Here is a 12,682-nt window from a genome sequence, read left to right on the forward strand (position 1 = left end):
ATCCATTTCCCTTCCTTCCTTCCCTCCTTCCTCCTTTATCCATTTTCCTTCCCTCCCTCCTTCCTCCTTTATCCATTTCTCTTCCTTTTTTCCCTCCCTCCTCACTCCTTTATCCATTTTCCTTCCTTCCCTCCCTCCTCCCTCCTTCCCCCTTTATCCATTTTCCTTCCTTCCCTCCCTCTCTCCTTCCTTCCTTCCTTCCTTCCTTCCCCCTTTATACATTTCCTTCCTTCCTTCCTACCTGCCCTCCCGCCCTCCTTCCCCCTTTATCCATTTTCCTTCCTTCCTTCCCTCCCTCTCTCCTTCCTTCCTTCCCCCTTTATCCATTTTCCTTCCTTCCTTCCCTCTTTATCCATTTTCCTTCCTACCTGCCCTCCTTCTTTCCTCCCCCCTTTATCCATTTTCCTTCCTTCCTTCCCTCTTTATCCATTTTCCTTCCTTCCCTCCTTCCTTCCTTCCCTCCCTTTTTATCCATTTCCCTTCCTTCCTTCCCTCCTTCCTCCTTTATCCATTTTCCTTCCCTCCCTCCTTCCTCCTTTATCCATTTCTCTTCCTTTTTTCCCTCCCTCCTCACTCCTTTATCCATTTTCCTTCCTTCCCTCCCTCCCTCCTTCCTTCCCTCTTTATCCATTCTCCTTCCTTCCCTCCCTCCCTTCTTTCAGTTCACCACCTTATGTGATTGACTGGCTGCCTAATTGGCCCAAAGTCACCCAGTAAACCTCCGTAGTTGAGGAAGTCCTCCACTCTAACCACTGCACCACGCTGTCTGATGAACAGACTACAGAGGTTCATAGGCTGAACTGCCCTACAGATCTACCGAACCAAAATCAACAATAGATTCTTTTTTGGGGGGGGGATTTCTTAAATTTTTTGTTCTCTATGTACAATTATAGGTTATTCACATAGTTATTCGTCTTTTTTACATTCGTCGTTCTTATACATTTGTCATTCCATTTACAGGGTTATAATATACCATTTGGGTTGCTTTGTTTACCATCCCTCGCCTGTTTTGACACCACCTTCTTTTCCCTTTCTTTTCTCCCTCCCTCCCTTCTCTACTTTCTTCCTTCCTCTCTCCTTTCCCTTCCTTCTTCCCTTACCTCTCCCCTCTTCCCCTTCCTGCCCTCTCTCCTTTTCCCTTCCATCTTCCTCTCCACACCTCTATCTTCCTTCCTTACTCTTCCTCTCCTCCCCTCTTCCTTTCTTTTTCTATTGTCGTAGGTGTCTCTTCCAGCTCTTAATTGTTATTTTCCTGGGGTGGTATTTCAACAGATTCTGATAGGGGTTTATTTTGTTCTCAAGAGCAAGTTTCCTCTTCCAGGACTGTCTAGAAGCACTTAGAAAATGCATAGTTTGGTCATTAACTGAAAGTCACCTCTGCAAATTTGAATCCAGCCATCCTGCTTTGAATAATTGATTTACTGATCAAAAGATTGCATATGCTGCTAGAGCAAATGGAGGCGCTGTCCATTTCAACAACAAAAAAATAATAAACTCCCTGGCTTTTATTTCCATTTTTAGCATCCAAGAATGACAGGATGCTAAATATCAGTTCCCGAGGAAGCATCCTACTCTTTTTTCCCCCCCTGGCATAAACAGAATAAGGAGGAGGATATTTAAAGCACCGGTAGCAGATTTCAACCCCCCATTTCTTTTCCTTAGCTAAATGAAATCCTTATTATTTTACTTTTCTTTTTGCTTGCTTGCTTCCTGTTTTATCTTTCTACAGTGCCAGGAATGCTGGAGTATGAAAGCCTTCAGGGGATTTCAGGCTTAAAACCAACCGGATTTCGCAAGCGTTCCTCCAGCGTTGATGACACAGATGCTTACACGATGACCTCCATCTTGCAACAGCTCAGTTATTTTTACACAACCATGTGTCAGAATGGCTTAGACCCGGAGCTTTTGAAGCAGACCGTGAGGCAGCTCTTCTTTCTGATTGGAGCAGTTACGCTGAACAGTCTCTTTCTCCGGAAAGATATGTGCTCTTGCAGAAAGGGGATGCAAATAAGGTAAACCTGTGTTTTGAAATAACAATAACAATAACAATAACAACAACAACAACAATAATAATAATAATTGGTATAGTTAGCTGGTATAGTTAACTGGACACAAGCTGATTTGGACCTTTTGGACAGAAAAACTAGGAAACTAATGACAATGCACTACAGTTTACATCCACGTGGTGATACTGATAGACTGTACCTGCCCCAAAAATCAGGTGGCAGAGGATTATTACAAGTGAAGCAAACAGTTGAAGAAGAAAAACATGCACTGGCTGATTATTTAAAAGAAAGTCAAGAACATCTATTAATCGAAGTAAAGAACAAAAATCTACTGAAGGCCCAACAGACGAAACAAGAATACAGAAAAGAGGTGATAAAATCAAGAATGGAGAGTTGGCAGAACAAAGCACTGCATGGCCAATTTCTGGAAAAAATAAAAGATAAAGTGGATAGTGAACAAACCTGGTTATGGTTAACAACAGGTACATTAAAGAAAGAAACAGAGTCACTAATCCTGGCTGCGCAAGAACAAGCTATCCGCACAAATGCCATTAAGGCCAAAATTGAAAAATCCTCTGATGATGCCAAATGCAGACTTTGCAAAGAAGCTGATGAAACTGTTGATCACATACTCAGCTGCTGTAAAAAAATCGCGCAGACTGATTATAAATTGCGGCACAATTCAGTAGCACAAATGATCCATTGGAATTTGTGCAAAAATTATAATATTAAAACAGCAACAAACTGGTGGGAACATCAGCACCGAAAATCAGATGGTCAAGATCTTGTGGGATTTCCGTATACAAACGGACAAAATACTGGCGCATAATACACCAGACATCACACTGGTTGAGAAAAATCACAATCATAGACATCGCAATACTAGGTGATAGCAGGGTCGCTGAGAAGGAACATGAAAAAATTGCAAAATACCAGGACTTAAAAATCGAAATTCAACGACTATGGCACAAACCAGCAGTGGTAATTCCAGTAGTAATTGGCACTCTGGGTGCTATTCCAAAAGCACTGGAATTACATTTAAAACAGTTAAAAATTGACAAAATCACCATCAGTCAAATGCAAAAAGCCGCACTGCTTGGATCTGCACGCATGTTGCGAAAATACGTTACGACGTCCTAGGCCCCTGGGTGGGGCCCGACTAGTAACCAATGCCAAATACAGCGAAACAACTGGCCGCTGTGATACAATTGTATAATAATAATAATAATAATAGACAAAAATGTCTGGATAGCAGATGTGGCAGTGCCTCCACAATAGAAGAACTGGAGGAAGTAAGAAAATACAAAGACTTACAAATAGAAATAGAATGACTATGGCAAAGGCAAGCAAGGGTAGTACCAATAGTAATAGGTGCCTTGGGTGCAGTCTCAAAACAACTGGAGCACCATTTAAACACCATCGTTGGCATTGACAAATTTGCCATCAATCAATTGCAGAAGGCAGCTTTACTTGGAACTGCTTCCATCCTGCGGCGATATCTGTAACACTGTCAAACATCCAGATTGGCCCATCCCAGATCCTTGGTAAGGACTCAATAGGTAGACCAAAGTGCCAAGCTCAGACTGAACATCTGGCTGACTGTGCGATGAATCATCATCATCATGGAGACTCTAGAAAGAGTGCAGAGAAGAGCAACAAAGAGGATTAGGGGACTGGAGGCTAAAACATATAAAGAACGGTTGCAGGAACTGGGCATGTCTAGTTTAATAAAAAGAAGGACCAGGGGAGACATGATAGCAGTCTTCCGATATCTTAAAGAAGAGGGAGTCAAGCTATTCTCCAAAGCACCAGACATCAGAACAAGAAGCAATAGGTGGAAACTTATCAAGGAGAGAAGCGATTTTGAACTAAGTCAAAATTTAAAAGGGTGTTTTAAATAAAAGGGCTGTTTTCTGCTTTCCTTGTTTCAGGTGCAACATCAGCTACCTGGAAGAATGGCTGAAGGAGAAGAACTTGCACAGCAGCTCCTCCAAGGAGACGTTGGAGCCTCTTTCGCAAGCCGCCTGGCTGCTTCAGGTTAAAAAGATCACAGAGGAAGATGCCAAAGAGATCTCGGAGCACTGCACGACTCTCTCGTCTCTGCAGGTATTGAATTAGTAAGGGAGAATATTGGTTGCTTGGGGGGTGAAACGAAGGAGTCCTTGGTGCTCTCTGAGCTTGGTTGTTTTCCGGCAGACATTTCGTTACCCAACTAGGTTGCATCATCAGGGCTAGAAGGAAGTGGGATTTGTGGAATGGAGGAGGAGGATTGTGGGGTCCTTGGTGTTCTCTGAGCTTGGTTGTTTTCTTGCAAACGTTTCATTGCCCAACTAGGTAACACCATCAGTGCTAGAAGAACATCTTGTCATGTCAAACAGAGAGCAAACGCACCTCCCTTCTGGCACTCTTCTAGATGACCTTAAGTGCAGTTGTATTTACTATAAATATCCTATTTTAGGAGGGGCTGTATCATATATTAGAGTTAGTTTTATATTTTTGATAGTCAATTAAATCCATGAAGATTCTATTCTACTCTGTTTATTATTATTCTATTATTACTCTACTCCTACACTACTCTAGTGCAGTTTTATTTCCTGTTCATACTGCATTTTGCAGATAATAATTTCTTTTAATTCTCCCCACAGATAGTAAAAATCCTCAATTCCTACACTCCTATTGATGATTTTGAGAAAAGGATCGCTCCATCCTTTGTCCGTAAAGTACAGGTATGATTTTAACCGTAATACTCTATTTTCCCCCTTGTATTTTTGGACTTTTACATTTTTAAATGCCAAACCTCTTGAGACCTGTTTGAAAAGTAGCATGTAAATCAAGGAAATAGATTTTTTTAAAAATTAAAGCCTGCCCTAATATAATACAATGACTTTCTATAGGAGACTCAGTGGTGGGATTCAATTTTTTTTACTGCCGGTTCTGCGGGCATGACTTTGTGGGCATGGATTTGTGAGTGTGGCAGGGGAAGGATACTGCAAAATCCCCATTTCCTCCCCACTCCAGGGGAAGGATACTGCCAAATCCCCATTCCCTCCCCACTCCAGGGGAAGGATACTGCAAAATCCGCATTTCCTCCCCACTCCAGGGGAAGGATACTGCCAAATCCCCATTCCCTCCCCACTCCAGGGGAAGGATACTGCCAAATCTCCATTCCCTCCCCACTCCAGGGGAAGGATACTGCAAAATCTCCATTCCCTCCCCATTCCAGGGGAAGGATACTGTAAAATATCCATTCCCTCCTCACTTCAAGTGGAAAAATACTGTAAAATCTCCATTCCCTCCCCATTCCAGGGGAAGGATACTGCAAAATCTCAATTCCCTCCCCATTCCAGGGGAAGAATACTGCAAAATCTTCATTCCCTCCTCACTTCAAGTGGAAAAATACTGTACAATTTCCATTTCCACCCCACTCCAGTAGGAAGGATACTGCAAAATCCCCATTCCCTCCCCACCCCACTAACCTGCTTTCCAGCTCCATTCTATGTAGGGCAACAAAAGAAGATCCATCAATCAGCTGGGAAGCTGGGAGGCAGCAATGGATGGAGATGGGGCCAGTCTGAGGTGGTATTTGCCGGTTCTCCGAACTACTCAAAATTTCTGCTACCAGTTCGCCAGAACCAGTCAGAATCGTCAGAATCCACCTCTGATGAGAATGTATCCATATATAACTGCTTGAACCCGTGTATGCATTCAGGCAATTGTTAACCTTCTCTTTATTCTAATTTCAGGGAATGCTGAATAATAGACAGAATTCCACTCAACTGATGCTTGATACCAAATACCTCTTTCAAGTCACGTTTCCCTTTACACCTTCCCTACATCCGCTGGAAATGATAGAAATCCCCAGCAGTTTCAAACTTGGCTTCCTAACTAGAATATAGTTACAAGAACACAGAGCATATTATCAATTCACTCTTTCCCAAAGGGCAAATGCAGACTGTTCAGCGATGCTTCCATATCAGCACTGATGATGTTCCCTAGTTCGGTAACGAAACGTCTGCAAGAAAACTACTGAGCTCACTGTAAAGCTTTTTTAAAATGGGCATTAAGTCTGGGGGGAGCAATATGGACTTCGGAATGTAAGAAATGGAATGCTGCGTGTTTTGTTATCCTGCCTCTAGGCTAGCATTTCTTAAACCTTAGCAACTTTAAGGTGCATGGACTTCAACTCCCAGAATTCTGACTGGCCTAGGGAATTCTGGGAGTTGAAATCCACACTCCTCAAAGTTGTGAAACCCTGCTGTAGATTCTTCCATATTGTACCGAGACGTGCCTAAATTTTAATTTATAATTGTACAGATTAAATTGATAAATAGGTTTATAATGAAGGACTTTTTCTATAATGAAGGATTAAGGAAGAGCTGATTTTAACCTATGGCATTTGAAGTGCAGCTTATAGAATTGCACAGACTTAAGACAGGAGTTTTGTTAGATCTTTCAGTGTGTGCGTGGCATGTGCATAATGATAGACGGTGCCAGAGATGAAATGACAATATTCCACTAGAGAGTGTGCTGAGTCATTGCTACAACGATAACCTAACTTCCTACTTAGCTTTTTCTAGGTCAGCCAAAACTGGCTAAATGTGTATCTGTTACAACTTTCATCCTTCAAAAAAAAGAAAAAAGAATTAATCCTTTCTATATGACAGTGGGGGGAAGGCATTTATATGCACAGCGGTAGAAAGATAAAACATTTCCCACCACTCAAGCGTGGGATTTGAAATTAATGGAAGTGGTAGAGATGGGCAAACGTGATTATTTTGATAAAAGAGAAAAGTATAATCAGTTTTCTACAGTGGTACCTCAGTACTTATCAGAGGTGGGTTTCAAAAAATGTTCGAACCTACTCTGTGGGTGTGGCCTCCTTTGTGGGAGTGGCTTGCTGGCCATGTGACCTGGTGGGAGTGGCTTGCCAGCCATGTGTTTTCTCTCTCTCTCTCTCTCTCTCTCTCTCTCTCTCTTTCCTTCCTTTTGTCTCTCTGTCCCTTTTTCCTTTTTTTCTTTCATCTCTCACTTTTTCTTTCTTTTTTCTTTTTTCTTTATTTCTTTCTTCCTTCCTTTCTCTTTCTCTCTCTGTGTGAGTCTGTCTGTCTGTCTGTCTGTGTGAGTGGTGGGTTTCAAAAATTTTTGGAACCTCTTCTGTAGGTGTGGCCTGCTTTCCAGGTCCACTGGTGGAACCTCTTCTAACCGGTTGGGTAGATTTGACGAACCAGTTCTACCGAATTGGTGCGAACTGGTAGGAACCCACCTCTGGTACTTATCCTTAATTGGTTCCGGGTGGTGTGCGATGAGTACCAAAAATGATGAGTAACAATGTTTTCCCATAAGGAATAATATCGTCAGTCACAATGGCAGCCCACCCTGACAGGTTCTAGCTTATGCGTGGAGTACCGGGACAAAATGTTCACATCAAAATGTGTTGAGTACCGAATTTGATGAGTTTCACTGTACTTGGAGACCATTTATGGGCTTCTTGCTTGAGGAAAATGAAAACAAAGGATTAATTTTAGGGTTCGGTTGTTATGATTATAGAAATATTGCGAATTGTTATTCTTGCTAGTCATGAATACTTACATACGGTACGTGTACATTGTATATTTTTTATGCTCGCATTTAAACTTAAGAGTAAGTGGTGTCTATGATATATAACTCTAAGGCTATTTGTTTGATTTGTATGCTTTTATACAATGTGTCATTGTTTTAACTTAAGAGTAAGAAGTTACTTTATATTGGTATCTCTGCTGAAGAAACTCTAAAGCCAATCCCATTTTTCTTGTAACTTTTAAACTTTTCCCCCATTTTTGATCTCCTCTCCCCTAATGTTTCCTTTTCTGTTATTTTGAAATTCATCTCTTTTTTTTTAATTTAATAAAGTTTACTTAAAAAAACAATTCGAAGACGGAAAAACAACATAGGGAAGGTTTCCACCCTTAGCCTCCTCTTTGTCAGGGTTCCAAATAGCATCCAAAAGTAAATCAGAGCCCAAGGCAAAGTATTACTCAAAGTTCCAATTTATTAAGAGAACCATGTTGGCACATCTGGGGAAACCCGAATCTGAAAGCTTCCCAGTTTCCCCCACCTAGTTGAAAGTTCAAGATCTTGCCCCCACACCCACAAGTCCATCACATGGTCCAATCTCCCACTGCCATGCTGGCAGCTTCCACCCATCCAGGTCTGGTTAGGTGCAGAGGTGCAGGGACAAAGGATGATGACCTTGGCTTTCTAGAAAGAATGTTGTTATGGCTACATAGCATCTAAACTCCGTACAATCCTCCCCCTCCCATTTTCTCACCATAGAAAATACATAGTAGAATAATAGAAAAGTGTGGCAGGCCAAAGATCCAAAAGAAAAGATGGCTGCAGGCCTGACACTCTTCACACCTAAGTTACAAACCTTTCTGCTTTGAACTGATGATGTTTTCACTCCAGGTGAAGCACACACCTTAATTCAAGAGGTCCCAATTTCTCTCTTGTGTAGTCAGAAGTTTTCTTTAAAACTTTTATTTCGGGGAAAGGTGCCTACATCATATAGATCCCCAGAGATTTGTATGGGAATAGCCTCTTTCTGAGTTACAAACCACATTCAGCCATGTTGGCTAGATTAGGAATGAAACCCCAAAGGTGCTTTTTTTCAAGAGTCAACAGGACTTTCTGGGGGTTATTTTTGAAGACGTTTTGCTTCTCATCCAAGAAGCTTCTTCAGCTCTGACTGGATGATGGGGAATGGAAGGATTCATATTCCTTGCGTGTAGCTGAAGTCAGAGCTGGAGAATCTTCTTGGATGAGAAGCAAAACGCCTTCAAAGAAAAACAAGAAAGTCCAGTTGCCTCTTGAGAAAAGCATCTTTGGGATAACCATGAACCTGGATGATGGAGACTCTCCATAGTCAATTAGGAACTTCCCACATGGCCATTGCTGAGGGATGTTGGGCAGGACACGGGTGCAAAACTTGAAGAAAGAAAGGAACATATTCCAGTCCCACTGAATGATCCATTTCCTAGAATTTTAGTTAACTGTTTCAACCCATTGCAAGTCTCTGGAACTTCAAGCAGCATTATAAGATCCTCCTATAGGATGCAGGGTTGCTAAATCCCTCTAAGTAGATTAAATCAGCCTTAAATTCTTCCTTCTGTGTTTTAAATAGCCCACTGATTAGGTTGTTGCTTTCCTAACACTTCAAGGAATCTCTGTGGGTGAGAAAAGGTAAGAAATACTGTTTTGGAATACAAGCCTAAATTATAGAGCAATGCTAAAGTGTTTTTTTCCCCCCAATAAAGTCTGGTTTGTTTTCAGTTAGGTTTGGTAACTTACTTGTTTAGACAAACCACCTCAAAATGGTTTTTAAAAAAATTCTAGTTGCAATATATGCAATGTGAAGGTTGGACTATAAGAAAGGGTGAAGAATTGAGGCCTTTGAACTCTGGTGCTGGAGAAGACTCTTGGACTGCAAGGCGATCCAACCAGTCAGTCCTAGAGGAGATCAACCCTGATTGCTCTTTAGAAGGCCGGATCCTGAAGAGGAAACTCCAAAAGACTTTGGCCACCTAATGAGAAGGAAGGACTCACTGGGAACGATGGAGGGCAAAAGAAGAAGGTCACAACAGGGAAAGAGGTGGCTGGATGGAGTCAAAGAAGCTTATCTATCTATCTATCTATCTATCTATCTATCTATCTATCTATCTATCTATCTATCTATCTTCTGAAACTCAAATCCTTTGGCCACCTAATGAGAAGGAAGGACTCCCTGGAGAAGAGCCTCATGCTGGGAAAGATGGAGGGCAAAAGAAGAAGGGGCCGACGGAGAAGGAGGTGGCTGGATGGAGTCACAGAATCTATCTATCTAAATATCTATCTATCATCTATCTATCTATCTATCTATCTATCTATCTATCTATCTATCTATCTATCTATCTATCTATCTTCTGAAACTCAAATCCTTTGGCCACCTAATGAGAAGGAAGGACTCCCTGGAGAAGAGCCTCATGCTGGGAACGATGGAGGGCAAAAGAAGAAGGGGACGGCAGAGAATGAGGTGGCTGGATGGAGTCACAGAAGCAGCCGGCGTGAGCTTCAATGGACTCCAGAGGATGGTAGAGGACAGGAAGGCCTGGAGGAACATTGTCCATGGGGTTGCAATGGGTCAGACACGACTTCGCAGCTAACAACAACAAAAACGTTACGTGCAAGGATTTTGAAAGGGTTGCTAGAAGAACCAATGAACCCGAATACCTACAAAATAAAACCAATGTTTTCCTAAGACTTGTTTCACTCACTATGTATTTGTACCTAGTCAATTGTGCAGTTAAATTTGTGTTCTGTTTATTTTATTTTTTTAAAGTTTTATTTTCAATTGTTCCACTGTAACCCACCTAGAGTCCCATTCCTGAGACGGACAACTATATAACTTTGACCAATAAAATAAAAGTAGTTCATTGTCATTTCCCCTACAATATTTTTTTTTAGTCTTTCTTGGGCATCAGCAGATAGCTGGGGGTCCACGTTTTGCGTGTGAACAGAACAAATCGATAAAGTGAGTTTAAAAAAAAAGGTGCAAAGAAAGAAACAGGAAAAAGGAAAGAGAAAGAAAGGAAAAGTTATAGAGAAACTGCTTCCAACCTTCACAGCAATTATAAGTACAATCTCCCAAATGCTGGACATGTAATCAGACCCCAGGAACTTTCTATTATATGTGGTGGACTTGTATGAAAGCGAGAAAATACACACAATTGGAAAAGATGATTAAACAATGTATAGACCTGAAACCAGAAATATTTCGGTTGGGTATAATGCCGAAGGGTTATGCATGTATTGACAGCAGCAAGGGTTGTATTTGCAAAATATTAGAAAAAATGAGAACACCCCATCAGATGAGGATGTAATTTGGAAAATGTGAGATTGTGCCGAGATGGACAGACGGACGTTAAAAATAAAACATAAAGAAGACACAGTATTATTTGATACGGAATAGATTTGATGAGTGGTTAGAGACAAGAGGTAGAAATTAGAGGAAGAAAGATTACTGCTATGCATGAATTAAATATAAAGACGGTTCATAATTATATGACAATATAATCAACAGAAGTATAAATAAGCCAAGATAAAGAGAAATTTAGCTAAAACTACTCTGTTACATTATTACTATTGTTACCAGTATATGTACCAGTATATCAAGGAAGTGAGTACACCCCTCACATTTTGCAAATGTGTATTTGTTGCCAGCAGTTTAGACATTAATGGTTGTGTGTTGTGTTATTTTGAGGGGACAGCACATTTACACTGTTACACAAGCTATATACTCACTACTTTACATTGTAGCCAAGTGTCGTTTTTTCAGTGCTGCCACATGAAAAGACATCCTTAAATATTTACAAAATGTGAGGGGGTGTACTCACTTCTGTGATATACATATATTTTCTTTATTTTTCTCTTGTAAATGATACACGGACAATGCACTGTATTAAAAATATTTAAATGATACACGGACAATGCACTGTATTAAAAATATTTAAAATAAAATATCATAAAATATTTATGATATTTTTTTTAAAAAGTACATTTAGATTTTACTTCTCTGAGGTAAACGACGAAATAATTTCGTTCGGGCTGTATTCTAGCCTTTCTAATCATCAAATCCCTCAATCATTTTAATTTCTTTTTTTCAGCAAAAAGGCTATAAGAGATTTTCAATCCCTAATAAAGGCATGATTGTCTCTAATCAACCGACTTCCTGTTTATCTGTTATGCGTTTTATTTTTTAAGTCGGGGAGAAAGCCATCTCTGTCACTTCCGCTCTTCTCTCTCTCTCTCTCTCTCTCTCAGCTACCTGCAAAGATGTGTGATCAAACCTTCGTGGTCAATATTTTTGCGCCCTGCGACATTTGTAATAAAGAGAAAGTTCTGCAACAAATATTTTACAAGGCGGAGAAACGCAGCTGCTGTGCGCTCTGCGTGAAACAGGTAAGGGCCTGCAATGATCGGGAGGCTGTTTGGGTGGGGAATCTACTGGATCTAGTGGGGTGTCCCTTGTAGCTGGGGGAACCCCATCTTCACTCTCCGGCCGTCACCCTGCTAGCGGAGTGAGTTGAAATGAGGGCAGAAACGAGGGGGTTGTAGTCCTGGGGTGCACCTGGGGTACCTCTTTAAGAACTTGTGAGTGATCAGCGGCTAAAACGCTGAGCTTGTCGATCAGAAAGGTCGGCAGTTCGAATCCCTAGCGCCGCGTAATGGATCGAGCTCCCAGTACTCATCCCAGCTTCTGCCAACCTAGCAGTTCGAAAGCACGTAAAAAAAATGCAAGTAGAAAAATAGGGACCACCTTTGGTGGGAAGGGAACAGTGTTCCGTGTGCCTTCGGCGTTGAGTCATGCCGGCCACATGACCACAGAGATGTCTTCGGACAGCGCTGGCTCTTCGGATTTGAAACGGAGATGAGTACTGCCCCCTAGAGTCTGGAACGACTAGTGCATATGTCGGAGGGGAATCTTTACCTTTTACCTATTTGCTTCCAGTTTTCTGCAAAGTAGCTCAGAGTGACCAAGAGTTCATTTAATGAAAAGAAGGACGAGGGGGACATAATAGCAGTCTTCCAATAGCTCAAGGGCTGCCCCAAAGAAGAGGGAGTCAAGCTATTCTCCAAAGCACCTGAGGGCAGGACAAGAAGCA

The 12,682-nt window shown here is 41.4% G+C and overlaps 2 protein-coding genes across 2 annotated transcripts in view; both read left to right on the top strand.

The window, feature by feature from the left end:
- The window catches only part of MYO5C (myosin VC), a 61,756-nt gene extending 55,798 nt beyond the window's left edge, over positions 1–5,958 (top strand). The window contains exons 38-41 of the mRNA XM_032233264.1: positions 1,730–2,012; positions 3,938–4,112; positions 4,652–4,732; positions 5,750–5,958. Of these exons, the coding sequence (XP_032089155.1) occupies positions 1,730–2,012; positions 3,938–4,112; positions 4,652–4,732; positions 5,750–5,902 (692 nt within the window). The 3' untranslated portion in view covers positions 5,903–5,958. The remainder of the gene's footprint in view (positions 1–1,729; positions 2,013–3,937; positions 4,113–4,651; positions 4,733–5,749) is intronic.
- A 5,889-nt stretch (positions 5,959–11,847) lies between these two features.
- GNB5 (G protein subunit beta 5) overlaps positions 11,848–12,682 on the top strand; it is a 38,573-nt gene continuing 37,738 nt past the window's right edge. Inside the window, exon 1 of the mRNA XM_032233623.1 lies at positions 11,848–11,978. Coding sequence (XP_032089514.1) covers positions 11,853–11,978 — 126 coding nt within the window. The 5' untranslated portion in view covers positions 11,848–11,852. The remainder of the gene's footprint in view (positions 11,979–12,682) is intronic.

This window comes from Thamnophis elegans, chromosome 16 (assembly GCF_009769535.1).
Source record: "Thamnophis elegans isolate rThaEle1 chromosome 16, rThaEle1.pri, whole genome shotgun sequence".
Lineage (NCBI taxonomy): Eukaryota > Metazoa > Chordata > Lepidosauria > Squamata > Colubridae > Thamnophis > Thamnophis elegans.